Source organism: Vanessa tameamea, chromosome 9 (genome assembly GCF_037043105.1).
Source record: "Vanessa tameamea isolate UH-Manoa-2023 chromosome 9, ilVanTame1 primary haplotype, whole genome shotgun sequence".
In the NCBI taxonomy this organism is placed as follows: Eukaryota; Metazoa; Arthropoda; class Insecta; order Lepidoptera; family Nymphalidae; genus Vanessa; species Vanessa tameamea.
Window position 1 is genome coordinate 12,354,500 of NC_087317.1, and position 22,853 is coordinate 12,377,352.

General features: G+C 32.7%; 1 protein-coding gene across 2 annotated transcripts; it reads left to right on the forward strand.

The window, feature by feature from the left end:
* Positions 1–5,500: 5,500 nt before the first annotated feature.
* LOC113394893 (uncharacterized) lies at positions 5,501–16,056 on the forward strand. Of its 2 annotated transcripts, none has more exons than XM_026632348.2 (5): positions 5,501–5,706; positions 6,751–6,933; positions 10,824–10,943; positions 15,084–15,230; positions 15,547–16,056. In XM_026632348.2, exons 1-5 carry the CDS (start codon positions 5,659–5,661, stop codon positions 16,027–16,029), a joined length of 981 nt encoding a protein of 326 aa, XP_026488133.2. In that variant the 5' UTR covers positions 5,501–5,658; the 3' UTR covers positions 16,030–16,056. The 2 variants fall into 2 exon arrangements, with proteins under 2 accessions (XP_026488133.2, XP_026488134.2); XM_026632349.2 differs by having other exon boundaries at positions 6,754–6,933.
* The last annotated feature ends 6,797 nt before the right edge of the window (positions 16,057–22,853 follow it).

Below are 22,853 nucleotides of genomic sequence, written 5' to 3' on the forward strand. Positions count from 1 at the left end.
TCGTTATAAAGAATTGAGAACAAATATCATTTCGGAGATGATTCCACCATGATAGGCATATTAATGCTTGATCGATTACATTGATTGGTCTGCATTTTTGATGCTTTTTTTTTTGTTCGACATGATTCAGTAGAAATGATTTTGGACAATTAAGAAAACAGTTATCGAAGATTAATTACAATTCGTAATTCAAAAATCTTAAAATGAAGAAATTTAACCTTGAGACAATGTGACATGCTTAGAAATCACAATATAGTCTACAGGGGAAATCGTCTCCATAAAAAACGTTTCGTGAATTTGAAGCTGCTCGTTCCTGACGAAAAACTCATAGGTAAGACTTTGACTCCTTAGTCTCAAAAACAAACGGTTGCTGATGTAGAATATCGATTTGTTACTTCTAGGAAAAATACTTGAATCAATTTAGTAATTCTAGCGATTCATATCCTTTATGTAGGTGATGTATAAATGTATGTTTTTCCACGTCCAAAACAAAATGTCCGTTGTTTAATTATTTATAAGTAATTAAGTATTAAAAATTCAAAGGCTCTTTCCTGGATTCGATACCGATATACGGTCTGCTGGATCATATTGGGTCAGAATGGATTTGTTTTATTCATTATTCTTTTATATTACACAGACAGGCGGGCGGGCAAATTGGCTACCTGGTTCTAATTGGTCACGAAATATTAACCATTTTTTAAATCGCGCATGTGTCACCAATATTAGAAGGTAAGATGTTATGTCCCTTGTTCCTATAGTTACACCAGCTCACTCAACGTTCAAACCGGAACACAAGAATATTAATTATCACTGTTTGGTGAATATCCTTTATCAGATTGAGTGATTATTACCTACCATGCGAGCTTGTTCAAAGAATTAAGTTAAGAATTATATTATATTGAATTCACAATAAATAATAATGTTAGTACTTACAATTAATCGTAAATTTATTTTTTCAATTTTACTGAAACTATCTTCAAATTATTCAACAAAATTTCTTAGGATTAATGGCACTAGTGACAACTAACAACTAATCCAAAATCTTCTATACTTATAGCAGTATTAGGGGTGGAGTTAACTTTATCATTTCTCAAGGGTATCAATCTCAGGGCTCAATCACTGAACTTAACTTATAAAAATAAACTAATCAAAATCCGTTCACAATCAGCGAAGCAATGCAAACATTATCATAAAAAAGGCTGAACAAACTCTTAATTCAGCTATTTCTATCTTAGTCTAATTAATAAACGAAAGTAGAACTAACTACTGGAGTAAATGTCGTATATTAGCTTCATCTACACTTTCTTCCTAGATTCTCCTTATCTTAATATTTCCAGTTCATGAATTTGAAGATATGTAAAGATCACTTGTAGTTCTTACTTCCACCTTTTATATCAATTTTGTCTTTGCAATGGACATAGCAACAGAAACCAAATCAACTTAGCTTAATGGTATAATGGCTTAACACCCATGTACTCAAATTTTCAATAAAACTTAGTACCACTCCATATGTGAATAATTCAGGCCTTATATACGCTTTATTATTTTCATGACGGCATGGTCTTTAAACTTTAGGAATAAATACGGACAGTGATACTTGAAATGGACAGAGGCTCATGACTATTGTAGGAAGTCGTAACCTTCTTAATATTCTGCTTGAGAAGTATCATATAGTTAGACAACGATTTTTGGATGGAATAGTTGAATGCTTTGGTGGTACCTACTTTGATAGCCAACATAACTAAAACAGCTACTCGTATAGCGTAGGTATTGAAAGGATTACCGCGGAATTAAAAAGTTTTTTTTTTTTATATATTTTATTCGTTATGACGGGATTAGACTGTGATAACAGGACTTGCAAATTGGGTTGCCTTAGCGGCTTACTACCTAAACGCAGTAATTAGGCCGTTTCTGCTAACGTTGATATGTCACGTTGTGTATACGATCCTGAATTATTAAACAATCATTAATATTAATCACTCGAGTTTAATAGGGCGTATTAATCTGTGTTCTTGTTGATTATGTGTGTGATGTTTAATTTGTGACATTATAAATATTTATATTCGAATTTATTTTTAATGTTATTTTGAATGGTCACGTATTAACACCGATTCAGAATGTAGATAATATCGTGTAATAGGGAAAAGAAAACATAATGTTATGTTAGAAATAAATAAAACTTTCACTTGGTGATAGGGCTTTGTGCAAGCTCGTCTGGGTAGGTACCACCCACTCATATTATACCGCCAAACAACAGTACTCAGTATCGTTACGTTCCGGTTTGAAGGGTGAGTGAGCCAGTGGAACTCTTTTGTGCCTGTGCACAGGGTCATAATACCTTAGCTTCCAAGAATGGTGGCGCATTGATGATGTAAGGAATGGTTAATATTTCTTACAGCGCCATTGTCTATGGGCGGTGGTGACCACTTACCATCAGATGGCCCATATGCTTGTCCGCCAACCTATACCAGTCAAAGGACGTACTATATTTTTTATCTCAGTCAGTTTTGAAAGCGGTGATTATTAAGTAGTAAGGCGAAAAGGGAAATAGTTCCGAGGGACTTTTAAACTGTTTATGAAGTTGTAATTTATTTATTTGGCCTTTGATGTCCGGAAAACGTGAGATCCTCAGTAAATTTACACAAGGATATTTCTTTTGAGGTAAAACTATACGTATTACACTAAGAAATATCTTGCTACAATAATATGGACAGGCGTAATGTATAAATGACGTAAACTTTTGCTTCGATATATCTTTTCTTTTATACGATGGGCAAAATGACCTCCTGATGGTAAGTGGTACCACCTATAGACATAAGTGATGTAAGAAATGTTAAAACAATCTTACAACGGCAATGCGTCGCCAACCTAACAGCAATAGTAACCGCCCTCGAGGCTCATTCGGAAAGTTAGTAGATGCCCGTGTGGCCATGTGGGGATAACAGTCGTTCGGAGTGAGCTCGTGCATACGGATTGAACTTGTGAAAATACCTAAAAATATCGGAAAATAATGCCTGCCAAAAGATATTGTTGTGTTATTGGGTGCAACAACTCCGAACAAAATAGTCGGCAATTAAAATTTTACTCGTTCCGAGAGAGAGAAATTGATCCTATGAAATATTCAGTGTTCACTGGATACAAAAAAAATATCGAATGGTTCATTAATTTATAGTTATGAACAAAATAACACAAATATTATGTTTTTAATCACACCAGGACCACAGCACCAGTGCCATACATCATGCTTTGAGGAAAACGAAAGAGCAAAGCATTAATTTATTAGTGCAAGAGACTAGTGAAATTGCTATGAAACTATAATCTACAATTACTGTAAAAATACATATTTAGTTTGACTTTACGATCCTGCATATTTGCTTCAACGAGTTGTTATCCTTATACAAGTAACTGTAAAAATTCATGATTTAGTGTCGTTTGCATCAGATCTTAATAATACAATTTGCAAAAAAAATTTTTTTTTCCTGTACCTTCAACGTAACATCGTACGGAGGGTTTTTTACCCTAGTTTGTGGTAAAACTTTTCCCTCGATGATACGTTTACCATCTACATCGATAATTTATCTTACGTTGGAGACATGCCTGCTTTCGAATAGTTCTTTACATAAAATTCAATTCAATAATAAGCGGCAACACATTCTCTCGGAAGGGTTGGATTTCTAATTTTTTTTTGGTACATTACGTACCTTTTGATATCGATTTTGCACGAAAACAATGTAAATAGATGAATTGAAAACCACATTGGATTATCGTCGAGGTCATACCGTTAATTATTTTCGATTAATGACCTCGAAGTTCGTATGAATCATATACTACTTGGGAAGGCGCCAGTCAGCTGGGCATCTACGTACTTTCACCACTGTTCCGCGAGATAGCGGAACAGTAGCATCGTGATACGCACGGGGCCTATACTCTATTCCAACCACAAGAGGGGAAAACCCAAACAAACAATATTTGACATGAAATTGAAACGATGTCATTGGTCAGGAGCTTGATTAATCTATGATATTCACTAAAGATTTGCGAAAAATGGCATTTTGAACGTCGACGAAACGGTTATCGGAATTTTGGAAGTGAAATTAAAGTGGATATAAGTAGTTAAGTGTAATAGTGATGTATTATTAATAAAGATATATTAATCATAAACTTTTAATAGTGCACGATATAGCTGACTTATTAGCAAATCGCATGAAATACGTAAATTTTTGTTGGTTGTTGGTTTGTTTATATTTATTCCTACTTCGACTGGAATAGGCTTTATTGCTGTTTTGCGCTAGAATATTTGATGTGATGGATAAGTTTATCCAAGCAGACTTACACAAAGGCCTATTTCCTAGTAAATATGTAGCTATTTATTTATGTAAGGAACCCTTTTAATTTTAATTATGAAATATTATCTGTCATAATTTATTTGATATTTAATTATTGTGATAACACAAAATAAAATAAATGAAACAAAAATAAAGAAATAACACTGCGACATATTTTTTTCTACTGAGTATTTAAGTAACAAATTATTTTTTAAATTTTACATTCAGCACAAAATAAATTAATTATAATATAGATACTTCAACGAAGCGCACCCACTAAGGGTTCGTTTACATCGCGAAGTGCACGTCGCGTAGCTAAAGCGCGTGGAAAGCTAGTGTTATATAACATCGGACAATATGAACAAAAATCGCGCATATTTACACATCTTTTGTCGAGCTGTAAGAAATATTATACATTCCTTATACCGATAATGAGCCAACCACCTTGAAAAGTATATTATTATGTCCCTTGTGCCTTGTACCTTGTGCTTGTGTGTGTGTGTAATTATACTGTCTCAACCACACTTCAAACCGTAACACAATGATACTAAGCGTATCTATTTGGCGGTAGGATTTATGAATGGGTGGTACCTACCCAGACAAGTTTGCACACAGCCCTACCGCCGAGGGAAAGTCTTATTTAGTTCTAACATCAAATTATGTTTTCTTTCCCCCTATTTCACGATAGCTATTGAGATCGCTATTTTGTTACTTACAATTAATAATTGTTTATTAAAATCAAACGTCGTCACAGTTACGATCGCATTGACCCCCTGCACTGTGATCTCTGGGTTACTACTGCGCGAATTTGCGCTGCACGCAGCTGCGGTGCGGCCGCGGCGCTGGTGTAAATCGTATTGCTGTACGACGCGGATACGGCGCCATGTATACTAAGCCTAACGTCATTGCTAATCAACTTAACAATTTCACAATACCTTTCAATATCAAACATTAGAGAATTAAGCAATTCTTTCAGATCAGATACAAATAACTTCGATTCTTTTATCTTATAATATTACGTAATTAATACTGATATAATTATAAGATCATTATAAATATGAAGTAAATAGAATTCATTGTTCGAGTCATTAAAATAAAATTCATGGTTATGAATTGTAATTATTAAATCAATACAGTATATCTTACTCTTAAAACATTTATAACATAAAACAAATGAAACAAGGAAGACGTATTTAAACTTTAAATTCGTAACAAGTGTATCTTTATTACTTATCAGTCCAAGTAACTTTAGATAAAAAGATCACAGTTTGAGGTCTACCAAAATTATTGTGTTTAGTGTGACATTATATGCGAAAGAAACAGTTGTGTCAGAATGTGGCTAAAATTACTTTTGATATCATTCTTCGGGTGTAATACTATCGTAAGTAGTATATAATATAAATAATTTATATATAGATAGATAAAATTATTTACCATTAAATCAGGAGAATGTCATAAAAGTCAACATTAAAATCCTTGGTCAAAATAATAGTCCATATATTATCCATTTAATAAGGATCAATTTAAAATGTGCATAAAGGATTCACGATTCCATAGTGTTACTGTAAGTGCATATAACAAGAAAATACATTGCGATGTACATTCATATAAACTCAGATATAATTTCTGATTCTTACATAATTTACGTCTGTGTGAGTATGAATATAAGGTGAGAGATGACTTCGATTTTCAAATCAAAATGAAATGAAAAATCGCAATTTTTTTTTATGTTGGTAGAATTAATGAGTCTTCGCACAAAAGCTGAAATCTACGCAGGCTATTTAAGAAATCATATCCTGCTTACATTTCAGCGTACTAGACGAAAAAAAATAATCACCCGACATAAAAAAGGAGGTTATCAAATCGTCAGTAATATGTTTTCTATGTTTTTTGTCTCAGAACTCTCTTAATTTATATTTTTTTTTTGTTTTTTGTTAAATATTTATAACATTATTCCACTGCAAGCGGTAAGTTATGTAACTCCCAAAACATACATAGCAAGTGGAATCCAGGTAGGGCATCTCGGGATCATTTACGTGTACTTGGATATATACATACTTATATAGCTTATAGTATTTATTTGGAAACCAATGATTTATTTGTATTACACTCAAAATATATCAAATTATAGCGCATTTAGAGACATCTTATGTATCCAACTGTACGTGTCGTTACCCAAAACTTCTAGATTTTCCTCGTACATAACGATTCTTTACATATCGCTGTGAAGGTTTCCTAATGGATGTCCTTGTGCTATTAATGCCACGAGGGACATTACAGCCAAGGCTAGTACTCTTAGTTCCGAAGGCTTTTAGCGCGAGGCAATTTGCCTAATACTATTACAAACGCTATTGCTTATCACCAAGTGACTTATTTATTTATGTCCTTTATAGGTTAAATAAACGTATATATTTGGATGTTTCAGCAGTCAACGTCGTTCGATTTGGGAGGGGTGATGTCCGGTAACCGCATGGCCGCTGTACCTTTAGGAAGGTCTCTCGGGGAAGGAGAACTCGATATAGAGGGTGTCTGCACGGAAGCTGGAATGGCATGTCAAAATTGTACGCATGCTGTCAGTTGCATACCTTTACCGGTTGGATGGCTTAAAGTAAGTAATTGAAACGTAAGCGAAATACATAAACACAAATTGATTGGACGATAAACCCTAATATGATTCTTAATATAACAATATTAAGGATTTTATGAAACGATATGCCCAATAATCTAATTTTTGGTTTTTATCCCAAAGTTTTTCATTTCGAGGGAATAAAGGTTTAATATTCTTGCTTTTCTACCGAAAAACTTTAATAAAAACCGTTTGGAAAAGGGATTATTTCTGGTACAAAGATTTCATCGAAGAATCTGTCGACGGAACGTACTATGTGGACTAATGCCACTTTAATATATTTTTGGTAAATATGATCACTTTATATAACTCAAACAAATTTTATAGGTGTGTTGCAATATAATATCAAAAGCCTGGATGGCCCAGTATATTGAAAACGCAGGTCTTGATCACCACAGATTTGTAACCTGATATCATAAAAGTGATCTCGAGACCCTAGTTTTAGGTCCTGGGTTGTCAATATTTCCCTTCATCCCTTTAAAGGAAAGCACATGGAGATATGCTCCTGCTCTTTCTAATCTTGTTGGATTGCCATCCAATCGAGATATGAGAGTGAGCTAATAGAAAGTTTACTTGGTGCACTGGTTTACTTGGTTTATGCTAACCCGTCTGGGTAGCTACCACCCGCTCATCATATATTCAACCGTCAAGCAGAACTACTTTTGTTTTTTACTTGTGTTCCGCTTTAAACGGTAGGTGAGCCAGTGTATCTAGAGGCAAAAGGGATATCATAACTTAGTTTCCCGGGTAGGTGGCGTATTGGAGATGTAAGGAATGGTTAATATTTCTTGCAATGGTGACCAATTACCTATTCCATAAAAATAGAAACTGCTCTATAATTATTGTGATCTATTTATCAGTTGACTAGAAGATGTTGTGAATAGCCGCTGTGAGCAAAATCTGTTTAGAAGAAATAGATCATTTACAAATATTCAGGACAGTGCCGTAGCTAGGCGGATAAATGCGGCATAGAAATGAGAAATAATCGGGCGTATTTCGTATTTTACTAACATTTTAATCGCCACCTAGATGTCCGAAAATCCACAACAGCGCGATTTTTAAGACATTTTCTGCCTCGCACAACCACTCTGTGGAACCAGCTTTCGCCGACGGTTTTTCCGAACCGATACGACTTGGGAACCTTCAAGAAAAGAGCATACTCTTTCCTGAAAGGCCGGCAACGCACCTGCAAGCCCCCCGGTGTTGCAGATGTCCATGGGCGGTGGTAGTCACTTTCCATCAGGTGAGCCTCCTGCTCGTTTGCCACCTATGACATAAAAAAAAAAAAAAAACTTTTTTTTATTTTTGTTCTATCAGTAACTTATAGGGATTAATAATAGTCATCGTTCTTAGGGACCCTCACCTGTGGAGGCCCTGTTACGCCGGTTTGCCCTACGTAGCTATCTACGCAACCAATTCAGGAATACTCCGAAAATAATTTATAAAATAACCATTTCAAGTATGAACCAAGCGTTGAACTAATAAGCGCTCTGTTCGTTATCTCTCGGCGATAATTAGGCGTTAATTGGAGCGAGATAACAAGACTCTAAAAAATATTTTTGTTTTTTAAATTTGCGACGTTTGTTTAAGTGGCATATATACTGGAAAATATGAAAGTTTATTATATAAATAGAACACACCTTATTAAGTATTTATGGCTAAGTAAAGCGAGTAGCTGAAAACATTAACAAAATCAAATTTATTAAAAAAATAATTGAATGCAAAGGCAAAAACCGAAAGGCATTCTCTTCTAATAAGTCCTAAGTTAAACGAGACATATTTATCGGATTGGTCAAACGCTAAACTTCACATTGGTTGGAACTAAATTACAAATAGTAATTTATTTATTTAAATCGCGAACAAAATACACACAAATACATGACTTAGGTGTCATGCACACACAGACTACATGACATAGGTGTCATGTAAATACAGACTAAGTGGTATTTCGATGATTGGTGAAATGACATATGATTACAATTCAAATGACAACTTAATTAAAAACACATATTAAAGGTACTATAAAACTATATAAAGCCTAGATTTTAATAAAATATGTTACGGAAGTAAGAAGTAAAAAAATATGTTTAGGTGTAGGGGACTAATACGTTATAAAGTTAATAGAATAACAAGTACCAAAACAAATATAAAAAATAATAAAAAAATGTTTCGAGCAAAGTCGAAGACTACTCTTAAGATTTACGAGAGATTTAATTGAATATTAGTTGTTACTTTCTCTGACGCCTTGTACTGAGACATAGCAATGCTACGCATTGCTACTTTGCGATATAATAAATACATCATAGGGTTTTGCTGTTGAAAAATTCTCACTAATAAGCCAAAGTTTAGAAATTGTATGCCCCCGAGCGACGCCATGTAAAAGTATTGGTGCTGCGCCTGAACTCTTTCCGGTCGTATCGGATATGGCGTCTCATCGGATGAGTGACGGAACTGAGAGTGCACCTGTGTTTGTGCGCACACATGTGCAGTATAATATGTCCAGCGTTGGTCGGTCTCCCATGAGAATAGCCGCCGTGATGGAAATAACTATTTTTTCAAATTCAATGCATCCGTATACTATTACCGTGTAATGTCGCGTTTGATCGAAATACATTTTTTGAATTCCCTACGCAAAGGGCTCAATCATATTAAAAAGCCTACTCGGAGTGTCTGTAAAGGGGCTGCACCCTCAGAACCATAGTAAATAACGCGTTGAATTGTTCACTGAAAGCATGTAAACAGAACCGAAATGATTGTAACATAAAAAAGTCCAATCAGAGTATACTTGTCGTAGAGTCTTGCACGTGACCTTTTTAGAATAGTCTCTTACAAAAAATTTAATCAAATCCAACTATTATTATAACATAACCAAATAAAAATAAGTCGATGTATACTATAAACAAAGTATTTGGGAAAAAAACGTATTCAACGACGCATCGGTCGTTGCCCGCGGTATTCAATCTATATTAGCCGCCATTTTGATATTCACTCCAAATCAGATCCAAAATTAGATCGTAGTCATCATCATCATACTCCTGCCCTTATCCCAATTTTACTGGGGTCGGCGCAGCATGTCTTCTTCTTCCATACTTCTCTGTCGGACGTCATCTCACTAGTAACGTTCTTTCTAACCATATCGTCTTTCACACAATCCATCCATCGTTTCTTGGGTCGTCCCCTACCTATATATCCATCCACATCCATTCTCAAAACCTTTCTCACAACATGGTAGTGATACCTTGTAATTCCTATAATAAGGCTTATGTTTATGATGTATCAATACATCAAAACATATCAAATCAAAATAGTCTTTACAGTACACCAGTAAACATATATGTACATAGTTTAAGCACAAGAGGCAGCCTTATCGCTAAAACAGGGATCTCTTCCAGGCAACCTTAAGGTAGAGGAAAGAAAAAGATATTGAAAGAGGTAGATATTAACATAATATATTAATATATTATTATTACAGTGAAATAATAATATATTCAAAACTCATATTATTATTTCATAAAAGATTTTTCGAATATTATAACAGTGCTTGGAGTCATATTTGTTGATATTCATACAAGATATACTGACATACTGTAGGTATATGATTGATAAAAACTGTAGTAGTGATCAGTCAGTAATCATTGCCGGTTACTCTTGATATACCCAAACACGAACTAGAGCTAAAATTTTATTAAACCAGTAATAACGATTCAAATTTATTCGGGCCAATTTGAATGACCCTTTTTTGATTTTAGCTAATTTAAATTTACTACCTAGTACTTATAACTATTAACGTACTTTAGCTTATTAAACTATATGAAATAATACTTTGATTTATTTTGATTTTAATTTAATATTTAATAATGGTTTATATTTAGGTACCTCTACAACAGTGCTCAAATGGACAAACATGTAACGCTCACCTCAAAGAATGTTCCAGTAAAGCTGTCCCCGAGTGCGATATTGTAACACAGAAATTTCAACACATTTGCGAACAGGTAAGATACATAAAAACACATGAAAAAACATTACCTTAGATAAATGTATTTATCAGTAAAATCAACAGTTGATGTAATATTGTTGTGTGCATGTTTAAGTAACACTTTTTTAAGATATCTAGTTGTTCTACTAATTATTATAGATAGTCTCTGAGTGTACTCATAATATTAGCACAGATTAAATAAAATAATTATAAATTTAGTATAAAAAAGTATGAAAATGTTTCAATTAAAAAAAATACAAATAACGCAGAAATTAAATCGGATATAAAATTGAATATTTATTTAATTGAAAAATAATAATAAATTAAATCAAAGACAATATATTAAAATATTTATTTCAAATAAAAATAAAAGATATGAAGTAATTTCTACCTTAGAACATTTTACATTTAAACTATTTAGATATACTATATATAAATTCACAGTGTTTTATAACATTATTAAAAAGTAAAAGGTCTAATAAAAAATACCCCAAAAGCCTCAACACATTGAAAGTTCCGGTTCTGTAAATGTCCAGGGCGACGGTAATCACTTGACATAAGTGAGTCACCGGGACGTTTGCTAGAAAAAACAAGTATAATTAGAGTTGGGTTTGAATTAACTGCATTTCCTACTAGCAAGCCTTTCAAAGTGTGATATAGCAACATTTTATGTGACTCAAAAGCATCAGGCTGTTAAGCTCCCACGGCTCGCTGTAAAGCTGAAAGTCCATATCGTTGAACGCGTTCTGTTTACGTTTGATTTTTTTGTTTAATGAGTTTGTTATAGAGTATATTATATTTACACTACCACTTTAAGAAGCAATAGTCATCAACGTCAATCAATAATTTTCTCTTTCAAACATAATTTTATAATCAAATTTTAACGTGAGCATAACCTTCAGGCTCAGCTAATACTATTACGGTTTAGCCTTGGAGACTCCAGGGCAACAAAGAATTTGAGACTTCTAACTGTTTTCCAAATAAATGATACAGTCTCTTCAGTCGAGTTTTTGAATAGTTTTATATAGGGCAGATTAAACATAAACTACATAACTAAGTATATATAGTAAAACACAAGAATTTTTTATCTTAAGATGATCTCTATTGTTGAGGACCCGAGGCTGTAGCGCTCCTCTAAATCCCTGAGTACTATATATAATATAATATAATAAAATATAATAAAACCGGTTCGAACTTGATTTAAATGTAAGTTTGATATGTTTACGTCTAGTTCTTTGCCCATTGATAGAAAATATACAACAATATTTACAATTCCAAAAAACTACACTCAAAAACTATATAAAATAAGATCACACTAAAATTAGGCCTTGAGAATTAAATAGGAATTTTAAAATGCAATGTATGTGAAAGATGAACATTTAAGAATAATAAATACTAGAGATTATGCAATTATATTTTATCAAAATAGTGTATTTTTATCGAGATCTGTGTGTGCCTATTGTTTACGACGAAAACATTTAAAGCAACGATGAGTTCGACATACAATCGAAACGACGAAAATGTCAAGGCGAAAAAGTGCACTGTGAAATTGAGAGTCATGATGTATGACTGACTTTTTATGAAATTGATATAATATATCTTATATGTGAACATTAACATTGTTTATAAACTTGATAGATTTTGCCATCGCGAAAATAAGCACATGCATATACGTTTTTTTTTTTCTTCAAGATTTATATGCTGGAAAGCATGCGACGTTGACTCACATGGAGCTGACCAATAAATCGACTTCAATACGTAATTCAACTGCTTGTATATCTATATGATATCAAAAATGAATCCCTATTTCACTTTGTCACGCCATAAGTTGATGACTTCAGTTTGTAGGTGGTTCATTTAGAGAGAAAAATTAAGAAAAATGTACCAGAAAATTGGAATTATTCAGAAAACTTTTTGCTTTTATGATGAATTAGCAGTTTACATGTTTTTTTTTTTTTATTATTTATTCCAGTTCGTATTATAATCCAATATCCATAGCTAATACAGGAAGTCGTTAAATAATTAATAAATAATTACATATTATCAATACAGGGTAAAATTTATGATATATTAGATTTGAAATTTAAAAAAAAACCTTCATTTTCTAATGTACAGTATTTTTAAGAAAGGATTTAGGGTTGTTTTGATTCTAATAATCCTATGTAAACCCATTTTTGAGGTATGTTAATATTTTTTATTTTATTTACTCATATTTTTTTATCACTAAACATGTATAAATATATATACAAATATCAATTAAAATAGTTACTGTATATATTGAATAAATTTCATATTTTCATATAGTTTGCCAATGCACTGAATCTAAGGAAGGTTTAGGTGTATTATTCATAACAGTTTTTATATAAATTGAGCGAAATACGAAGAAGATGTCGAGAAAAATTATGCCGACTAGGAGCTTTACTAGCATGCGCCGCAGATACCAATAGTGTTGTTTTTATGTAGTTCCTAATTCTACCCGTGCAACCTTAGACTGGCTAGTAATAAATATAAGTTTATACGGGATAGTAAAAAAAATTACATACAACTTCGAATCGTAACATCATATATTTTAAATGAAATGCCCAGACTTGATACAGTCAGCATAAGCTATCAACGATGGCGAATGTGTTGTATAAGCGTTTAAGCGCCTGAACGCGAGCGGTACTTTGTTAAGAGCAATCGCGCGAATAAAATTTATTTTAACACATTACTTTTTTTTTTATTTTTACCATACTTTAACTTATCGATTTTTTTGTTACAATTGTTTTTTTATGTTTTATATTACAAAAGAAAGTTTACTATGTCCAAAAATTATATTATATCTTAATTTTTTTTTTTAACATATACTATGTTGTAGTTGCAAAAGAAAGCTACATATAAGTTTATGCGTATGTTCACTCGCCAAAGACTGATGAATAATATAGTATGGTACGGCAAAAACTGAAAATAATCTATTTTATGGGTAAATATCGTATTCGTATTACCAAGAAGTATAACTAAACGACAATAGCCCAATGGTTTAAGGGCCGCCTACCGATGTAAAAAATTGCAGGATTCTGATACCGATCCCGACCCCTTGGGCTATAGCCGTCACCGCTCATTTACTCCTTAATACTAGTTTTAATCTTAAACGGAGGCGTAAATACGAATATTAGTAATATCTCATAAAGCATGACTACTATTCTTTAACAAAAATAATAAAAAAAATCTATTAACGCATGTACATAACTACACGCACCTTATGAAGTTAAACTTCTTTAGAATCGCAATGCGGCACGACAAAGAAGCCAACAAATGAATTGAAAAGTTTCACTTCTTTGTGTCAGTTGCAGTCAAACACACATTTATTTTAATTAATACAAAAAATACAAATAAATTTCCTTGTGGAAATTCCAAATGAATGAGACCGAGAGTCCTTGATTCGTGAAATGACGTTTCAGATAAGAACTAGGCAAACAATTGTATTTGTATCATAGCTTAACGAATGATCGATCTCATTTGTAAAAAGATTTCAAAATTAATATAAAAAAGTTAGCTCAACTTTTATAGATTAATTTTGTTTTATTTTCTAAATATTAATAAAATTTATTATCACTAATATTAAGTCATTTACCAATTGTATTTAATATACTGTATTAATATATGTTAAGCAACCGATCTATTCTGTAACTCACTTCATAATGTTAAATGTTGAAAACCAATTGAGTGCTCGGCAATTTTGATGAGTTTGTCATTAAAATATAATTTTATTGTTATTTGATTCAATGCCGCATATTACTTTCTGACATTTCACGATGTGGTGAGTTTCGAGTTTGTATTTATTTTTAATTAGTGGTAGGATTTTGTGCAAGACCGTCTGGGTAGGTACTACCCACTCATCAAACAGAAAAACTTAATGTTGATTTGTTCAAGGGGGGGTAAGCCATTGTAATTAGACGCATATGGTTAAAGTTTCTTAACGTGCGAGGTGGACCACTTACCAATTTAAAAAATAAAGACTGGCTCTCCACATATAAAGCTGCGGTCACATATATGATATCAATGACTTTCCGCTATATAATCTCTTTTGTTTTTTATTATAAAACATAATTAAGGAAATAATTTTAATGAGGGCTTATTAACAATTTTATTTAAACGGTTAATGATGTTTCGGCAGGTCGGCATATTTCCGGACGCCTATGATTGTAGGAAGTTTCACTTATGTTCCCCGCCAGATGAATTCGCTGATGGTAGACCGGCAGACCATAGAGCAGCGTTATGTCCCAGACATTATGGCTATGACCCGAAGATTGCTCAATGCTCAGTAAGTACAAACTATTTTATACTGTTTGTCCTAATTTTTCGCAAGCGTGTATTCTACTTTAAAAAATAGTACTATTTGAGATCTATAACGTGCTCCAGCTAAATATAAGTGGCATTTTTATCAAAATTGTAAAAAAAAATTTAGACGCAACTAAAATTGTACCAAAACTATTCAACATATATGTTTTTGCTATCATATAATTTACTATTCAGTATTTACATGTAAATTTATTTAACAATTCTCGTGAAATTAATTTACATTTAATAATTTATTTCACACACAATATATTCTTCTAAGTCAGCTTATTTTCTTGTAGATAAAACTAAAGCATGGTCAGTGTGACCAGAGGCCAGTTCCGAGTTGTAGAAAAGTCGGCCAATCAGGTGTCTTAGAAAGCAGCCCACACCACTACTACGTATGTCTTTCGAGACATGGGAATCTGTATCCTCAAATCTTCATCTGTCCTCACGGATGGTACTTTTGGAATAATTATTGTCAACCACAACCTGAAGTTAGAAAAACAGTAGAAGAAACGAAAATACACGATGTCTTGAAATCCGTCACAGAAGGCACAAAGGATAATGATAATTTATTAACAGTGGCGACAACAACCACGCCTAAACCAGTTACATATAGAATTAATTCATTCTTTTCAACAGAAAAGCCTGTCACATATCCAGCCGATACTTTCTTAGCAGATAAATTCGATTTAACGAACTATGAAACAACTGATGAAAGAGCGCCAAATACGAACGACGAATTTGCCAATTCCTTCGAAAGTGGTACTGATTTCTGGTGAAATAATCTTTAATTATATTATATAAAATATAATCATTGTTAATAAACAAAACAATAATAAACATCACACAAAGAATTAGTTTTATTTATTACTTTGGTCAGAGGTAAAAAAAACCAACACAATACCAATAATTTTAGAAAAAACGTCACTGAGAACGTGAATCGAAGTCAAATCAGCAACTACTATATAAATAAAAAATAATGGTATCTAATCTTCAATTAGTAAAATGTAATTTCAGTAGAAGCAAATAAATGAATTTCACCATATTTCTAATTGGCTATGAGCCCAGTGCACTTACATGATTACGCTCTTAGTTCGACCCTGACTTCCTGCCTTGTAGACAACCACTACAGGCTTTAGTCGATGTTACCTGCCTTGTCTCACTACACTATTGGATGAACGAGAAATCCTCTCTTGAGCCAATTGAATAAAGTGCAAAACTATCGCTTTACTGAAAACTTTTATCGTTCGGTGTTTGTAATAAGAAGACTAGACTTAAATAACGTATGAATATATATTGACATACTTTTATTTCAAACGTTCTAATTTTAAAATTATTAAAAAATAAATAGATTACGTCATAAAATCGTTTGAGTCGGAATGAATCGACTTAATTATTATAGCTCTTTGATTTTGCTAAATAATTTTGAAGATTTTATTAAATGTAATAATAAAAGCATGAAAATATTAAAACTGCTATAATTTTTTATTTTATTTTATAGTTATATTTATAAACAGAATATCTTTCCAGCCAACCAACTTTCCTTTGAGGCGCATATTTTAATTCAATAATAAGAAAACATACTCGCTCATGATTTCCATCTCACCGGACGATATAAAATCACTTTGTAAAAGTGCGCTTCGAACTAAAAATAAGTAAAAACGTTGCAAAATATTCCATGAAACTGGCGAATTTTTTAAAAAAGGCTTCGCTATTGAAAATTTCAGAAGCCGATGCGGGCTCGTTTTGTGGACGGTGCACACCAATATTTGCGATCCTGTGGTTCTGATATAGGTGATATTTTACAAAGGCAGACTTTAAGGGAATGCCTAAAATTGCTCTTGTATATTGTATTAGGTTTCTGACAGTTTTTTTTTTAAGTCAAAGGCAAAGAGTGTTTTCTACACATACATGTATTATGATATTTGACTCGTTGCCAATCTTTTAAAGAGAAACTCCTAAATTTATTATTTATCACAGTAGGTTGAACATTACATTGCATAGCTAGGTTTAAAATTATTAAAAAAAAAACGAGTATGAACTTGCGCCCCTCGAATTTCGCCCACAAGAAGCCAATTAAATTTTTATATGCTCTAGCTATATAAACGTAATTTAATAAAAAGAAATGTCAGACGCGGCACGCTCGGCAGATGAGAAACACCGTAATTGATGGTTATTGAAAGATTGTATAATTAAAGAAAACCAATCAATAAATATGTTAAAAAAAGATACATCTCAGTTTCCAAGTTTCGTGGCAAATTAGCGATGGCGGTGGTGACCACTTACCATCAGGTGGCCCTTTTGACCATCGGCCTATACCTACACAGAGAAACAAACTGAATAACCATTACAATTTCTTAAGTAACTTGCCTGATCTGGGACTTTAACCTAGAACCTCGGGATGCAATATCCACTAGACAAACAGGCATTCACAATAAGTATGAATATTGAGTATATAAGAGTATTTTCAAAATAAATTGTCGGTCAGTAACAATGTGAACAGATCGTCCAATGGTAATTCCTTTGCCTAGTAATCTAAAATCACACTAGACCTTTGTCCCTGAGGTTGCAGACGGTCTTATCGGAGCGATCTTCTTTAGCGTATGGAGCAAATATCAAATACATTCAGTAAACTATATTGGTAATTCCTTGTGGACAAGAATTTGATAGTTGTGTTATTTCATATTGATATGCTCCAAAGTACACATACATACAAACGACATCTTAAACTGGTGAATTCTTGGTGAGCTATTAATATTTGTTTCACACCGTGCATATAGAAACGACTGCTGTCAGTTCGGTATCAGGTAGTTCCTGATATTAACAGCTACATACAAAACACCCTAAAGCTTAATGTTTACGCATAATATAGCGGAAGACATCGTTCCAATCCTTATTTAAAGTCATTTTTTTTTTAAATATGTAAGTACATTGTGTATTATGCGTATTGGTGGCGATTTTAAACCTATCACCGATCGGGAAAAACTAAGACTTAAGAAGAACAGAAAGGAACACAGAGAATATTTTAAACTTACCAATCAGGTACGTTTTTCATTTATAGAAATAACAAAAGACTGAAACGATTCTTTAATTTCCAAATAAAGTTGTTTTATGACATAAATGATTTATAAAAAGTGTAGTTTTACCTTTACCGAGTTTACTGCCAGTAGATAAAGTGATGTTGGATGGCTGTATTTTTTCTTGGCTGTGACCCAACGAATTTGGCAAACAGGAAATATGCGCCTGCAAGTTATTGCATTTCTGGATAAATTTCGCCCTTAAATTTTCATAATGTTGCCATTTAAAATTCAACGTGCTACAAAAATTGATCTATCTACACGTTCTATAAATCAATAACGTAAAAATTATATCGTATTTTTTTTAGGTTTAAAGAAACAATGATCGTTTAGTTTCTTAATTACACAAAATAAAACATTATTGTTAAATATTATCATCTTATACGATTTATTTGACATAAAACGGCTTTTTAAGTAATTAATTTCAAAATAATGTTATACTCAAGTAGTCGATCATTTTTGACAAATTTGAAACGTAAATTTGCGAGTTAGAGGACGTCACATCAAACCATAATCCCTCAGAGACTATCACTCAAAGTGCTCTGCCAGTTAGGTTATTAGCCTAAGTGCCTGTTATCACGTAACGCTTGGTTTGACTCCTGTTTGGCTTTTAACGACAATGGTAAAACATCAAGAGAAGATTTTGCCAAATTTCTAAAGCATTCTCCGTAAATGAAATAATTATTCGAAAGATTGAATTCTTCAATAATAGATCCTCCAATTATCATTGTTACCTATTTAGCTAAGACCCTAATTTATATATGTACTTATCTAACAATTATCACACTTTTAGAATAATCAAAAGAATTTTTTATTTAAATATAATTTAAATATTATTTACTATAATTTGTGAATTTTATTTTATATTTTTTCATTGTATAATTAAGTCTTTTAAAAATAGATACTTCACGATACGATTTGAATTGCTGGGAATTATGGTGTTCATTTAATGATGATAAGTTTCACAGAGTATTTTCCCTCAAAAAAGAAAGGTAGCCATTTCAACAAGATAGCTCTTTTTGAATTGGCTTCTTTAAGGGACTACTGATCTTGAGATCTCGGGATCAACCACAGGTCGACCAGTAAAACGAATTCATCAAGGTTTTTGTAAAGAAACCACTACCCGAATACTGTAGTGGCCGAGTTTGGAGGATAGTTGAGCCAGTGTAACAAGAGGCACAAAGAACAGTAAATCTTAGTTCATAAAGTTGGTATATTTCTTACATCGCCAATGTTTATGGTTAGTAGACATTTCATCAGGTGGCTTATTTGCCATACTATATAAAATGAGATAAAATGTTAGTGTACTCTCCTGCGTCTGAAACACCTAAAGTTGATGGCCTTCCGCCTGATCTATCTCCTGTCGTCTCGAATTACCGTCCCATCAAATTAGGAAAGTGATGGATTGGAGGGCACATACAATGCACCTGTATACGTCCACATACTTGTGCACCACAGTATATATCTCACGCTATTGGCTTGCTCTTGAAGACAAATATTTGATATCGAAAAAAACTCAAAAAAAAATCATCAATCAAATATAACAATTTAATTTCAACCACAAAATCAATTATTTATTTTTACTTTAAATAAAGCGTTTACCAATTTTCAATAGACTTGTTTTATGATATAGGTTAGTCTACTGGCAAATGAGCTACCTGATGGTAAGTGGTCTTCACTCCCCATAGATATTGGTAATGTCAGATATATTAAACATTCCTCATAATACCAACGCACCATCAACCTTGGGAACGAAAATGTTATGTCCCTTGCGCCTATAGTTACGCTGACTTAGTCGCCTTTTAAATCGGACTCAACAATACTAAGTATAAAATCGTTCCGCAGGCGCCTCTCACTCACGCCAACCTGTAACTGATCTTTCCGTGTAATCGTGACATTTCATAGATTTGCAAATACATTACGAACATTTAATATATATGTAAGGGGTAATTAACGTCTGTATAAAATATTTGAGTATTTTCCGAGCAAAACAAAAGGGCATCTCTGTATGGTTCACATACATACATATATCTGAGTTACTGTTATGTTTATTCTAATATTGTTTCCTTTTAGGGCTGCCATCGGTCAAAATCTAAAGATTTTTCTTTATGTCTTATTGTCGCTATCGTTGGCTTTGAAAATTAATATGTTATTTTTTTACTTTTGTATTGCTGTAAGTTATATGGATGAAAGTTATTTATAAAATAAATAAGGATAATTTCAATTTCAGACTTTATGACCGAATGGGACCAAGCCGGAAATCCGTTTAATCCCAGGTGAAAAATATGGTATTATATTTAAAAATATAGGGACTTCTATTTTATTTATAATTTATTTTCTCAGAGTATTATTTGAAGTCGGGTTTTTTTGTTAAAATTTAACATTAAATAATACCTACTTTGTCTAGTGGCTAGGTAATAAGGCCGCAAATCTCTAACACTGGTCAGGCCGACAAAAGACTGTTATTTTTCATCGGAAAATTTTCAGAAGCAGCCCGGAATCTAAAAGTCAGAAGTGTGTTCAAGATAGCCCATAAAATAAATCGGATTGATGACACTTTACACGATGGCCGATTATCGCTTCTGAATTCACACATAGTATGTTTTTTATGTTATGCTAGTTGTGGCCTGTGGCTTCACTCATATAGATGTTTGAACGTAACCAGAGACAAATGTCATTACGTTAACTTCTAAGTAAACACTGCTAAAACTACAACGGATACAGGAATAAGCGAGATTTGTAAATCTTCAAAACGTTGACATATTCAAAAACATTAAGGTTTGCCCTTGCTCATTGATGTTTAAACTTTTGTTATTTACACTAAAAAAGTTGAGGTACGTGTTGTTTTATATCGTATATATATATATATATATATTATATCTTAACAAAGTCTTTATAATATAAATAAAAGTGGTGAATAGATCCCACCACCCATCGGTATGTGATCTTATCCAAATCTATTTCCTTCATTGCCAACATTCTCATGATACTGTGCAAGATTTTTAAGTACATAGGCGCACCATCTTTCCTCTCATTGTCATCGTCCGATAGAAAAGCAACCCGAAGCAACCGAAGGTAAATCGGACGAAAGATACATCTTCCGCAAACTTTCCAAGGCAGGGAAATGCTAACACTTTCAAACATCTGCTAAGAATTTCTTAATAGAAACACCTAATAACTTTTTACTGGCGTTGACCCGGGGTTTGAACCTAGGACCTCGGGATCTGCAGATTTATAGACACCAGCCACACGATGTATTCTAAGCAAAGATACAATACTGTTACATAATAAATTATTTTAGAGACATTTCATAACTATATTTTGTTGATTTTCTCCTTTGGATATAATTATCTTTGATTTGTCTTTCTATTGAAAAACGTACTCGAATAAAGAAAAACTTAAACAGTACTCGTGCTAAGTAAGAATTAATAATTAAATTCATAACGAAACAAGGATAATCAATTTCCGGATTAACGTTAGGATAAAGTGAAAACTAAATAAGAAATCTTGAACATTTCAGTTTGTATAAAGGTTCAAAACAAATAAAAAGCTAGGTAATTTTATTTTATAAATTGGTTACCATTAGAAAACAGGCTAACGACATTTAACCTTTATGTAATTTTTGGATGTAAATATATAAACAAGTACCAAATATCAGGTACCTATAGGTAGGTACCTGAAACGCCTGATGCTTTCGTTCTTGCCTACTAACCTATGCCTTCGATCCCTAACTTCAATCTGAGCTCTACCTTCCACGTTAAATGCCAATACGCCGCCAATAAGCTGTGATGGCCAATTGCTTAGAAGACATGAATCTTAACCAATGAAAAGTACTTGTAAGTGTCTAGTCAAATAAGTCATGTTACCTGTCAACTGTCATAAAAATCGATCACAGAATCAACGGCGCGTAAAAAATAGTGATGTACCGAATACAGTTATGTCCCAGTAACCTATTCGATTTTTCTTCGCCAAAGAACTTGAAAAGAAGAGTTACTTGGTGAAGATTGTTATATAATCCGATATTCTAAACTTAACAGAACTCCTTAGAAATTAAATATAGCCCTGTCTACTAGATATGACTAGAATTTTTTTATAGAAACACCAAACAATTTAAATGTGAGGCAATAAAAAAAATGTGGAGTTAGTATTTGTTGATTTTTATTATGTTTTATTATTATACATATCAATTATAGAGATTTTCCATATAAATGTGCACGTAATGATTTAATTACCGATTTAAAATTTTATGTTATGATTTAAAAATGCTTTATTGAGCGTACTTGAATAAAGAATACTTTGACTATGTTTACATACAGCTTTGTAAACACCCAGCGAAACTTGGTGACTTTAAAAATATACATAAGATTTCAAAATCCTAATAAATATAACATTAACCGCACATCAGCATTTAAAACGAGTTATAGTAGCGGATATTAATCGTGCAAAAATTGCCTAATAACTTGAGCATCGAGTAATAAATGAGGACTCGTCCAACTCTAGTCAAAGTAAATTTTCTTGCAACACAC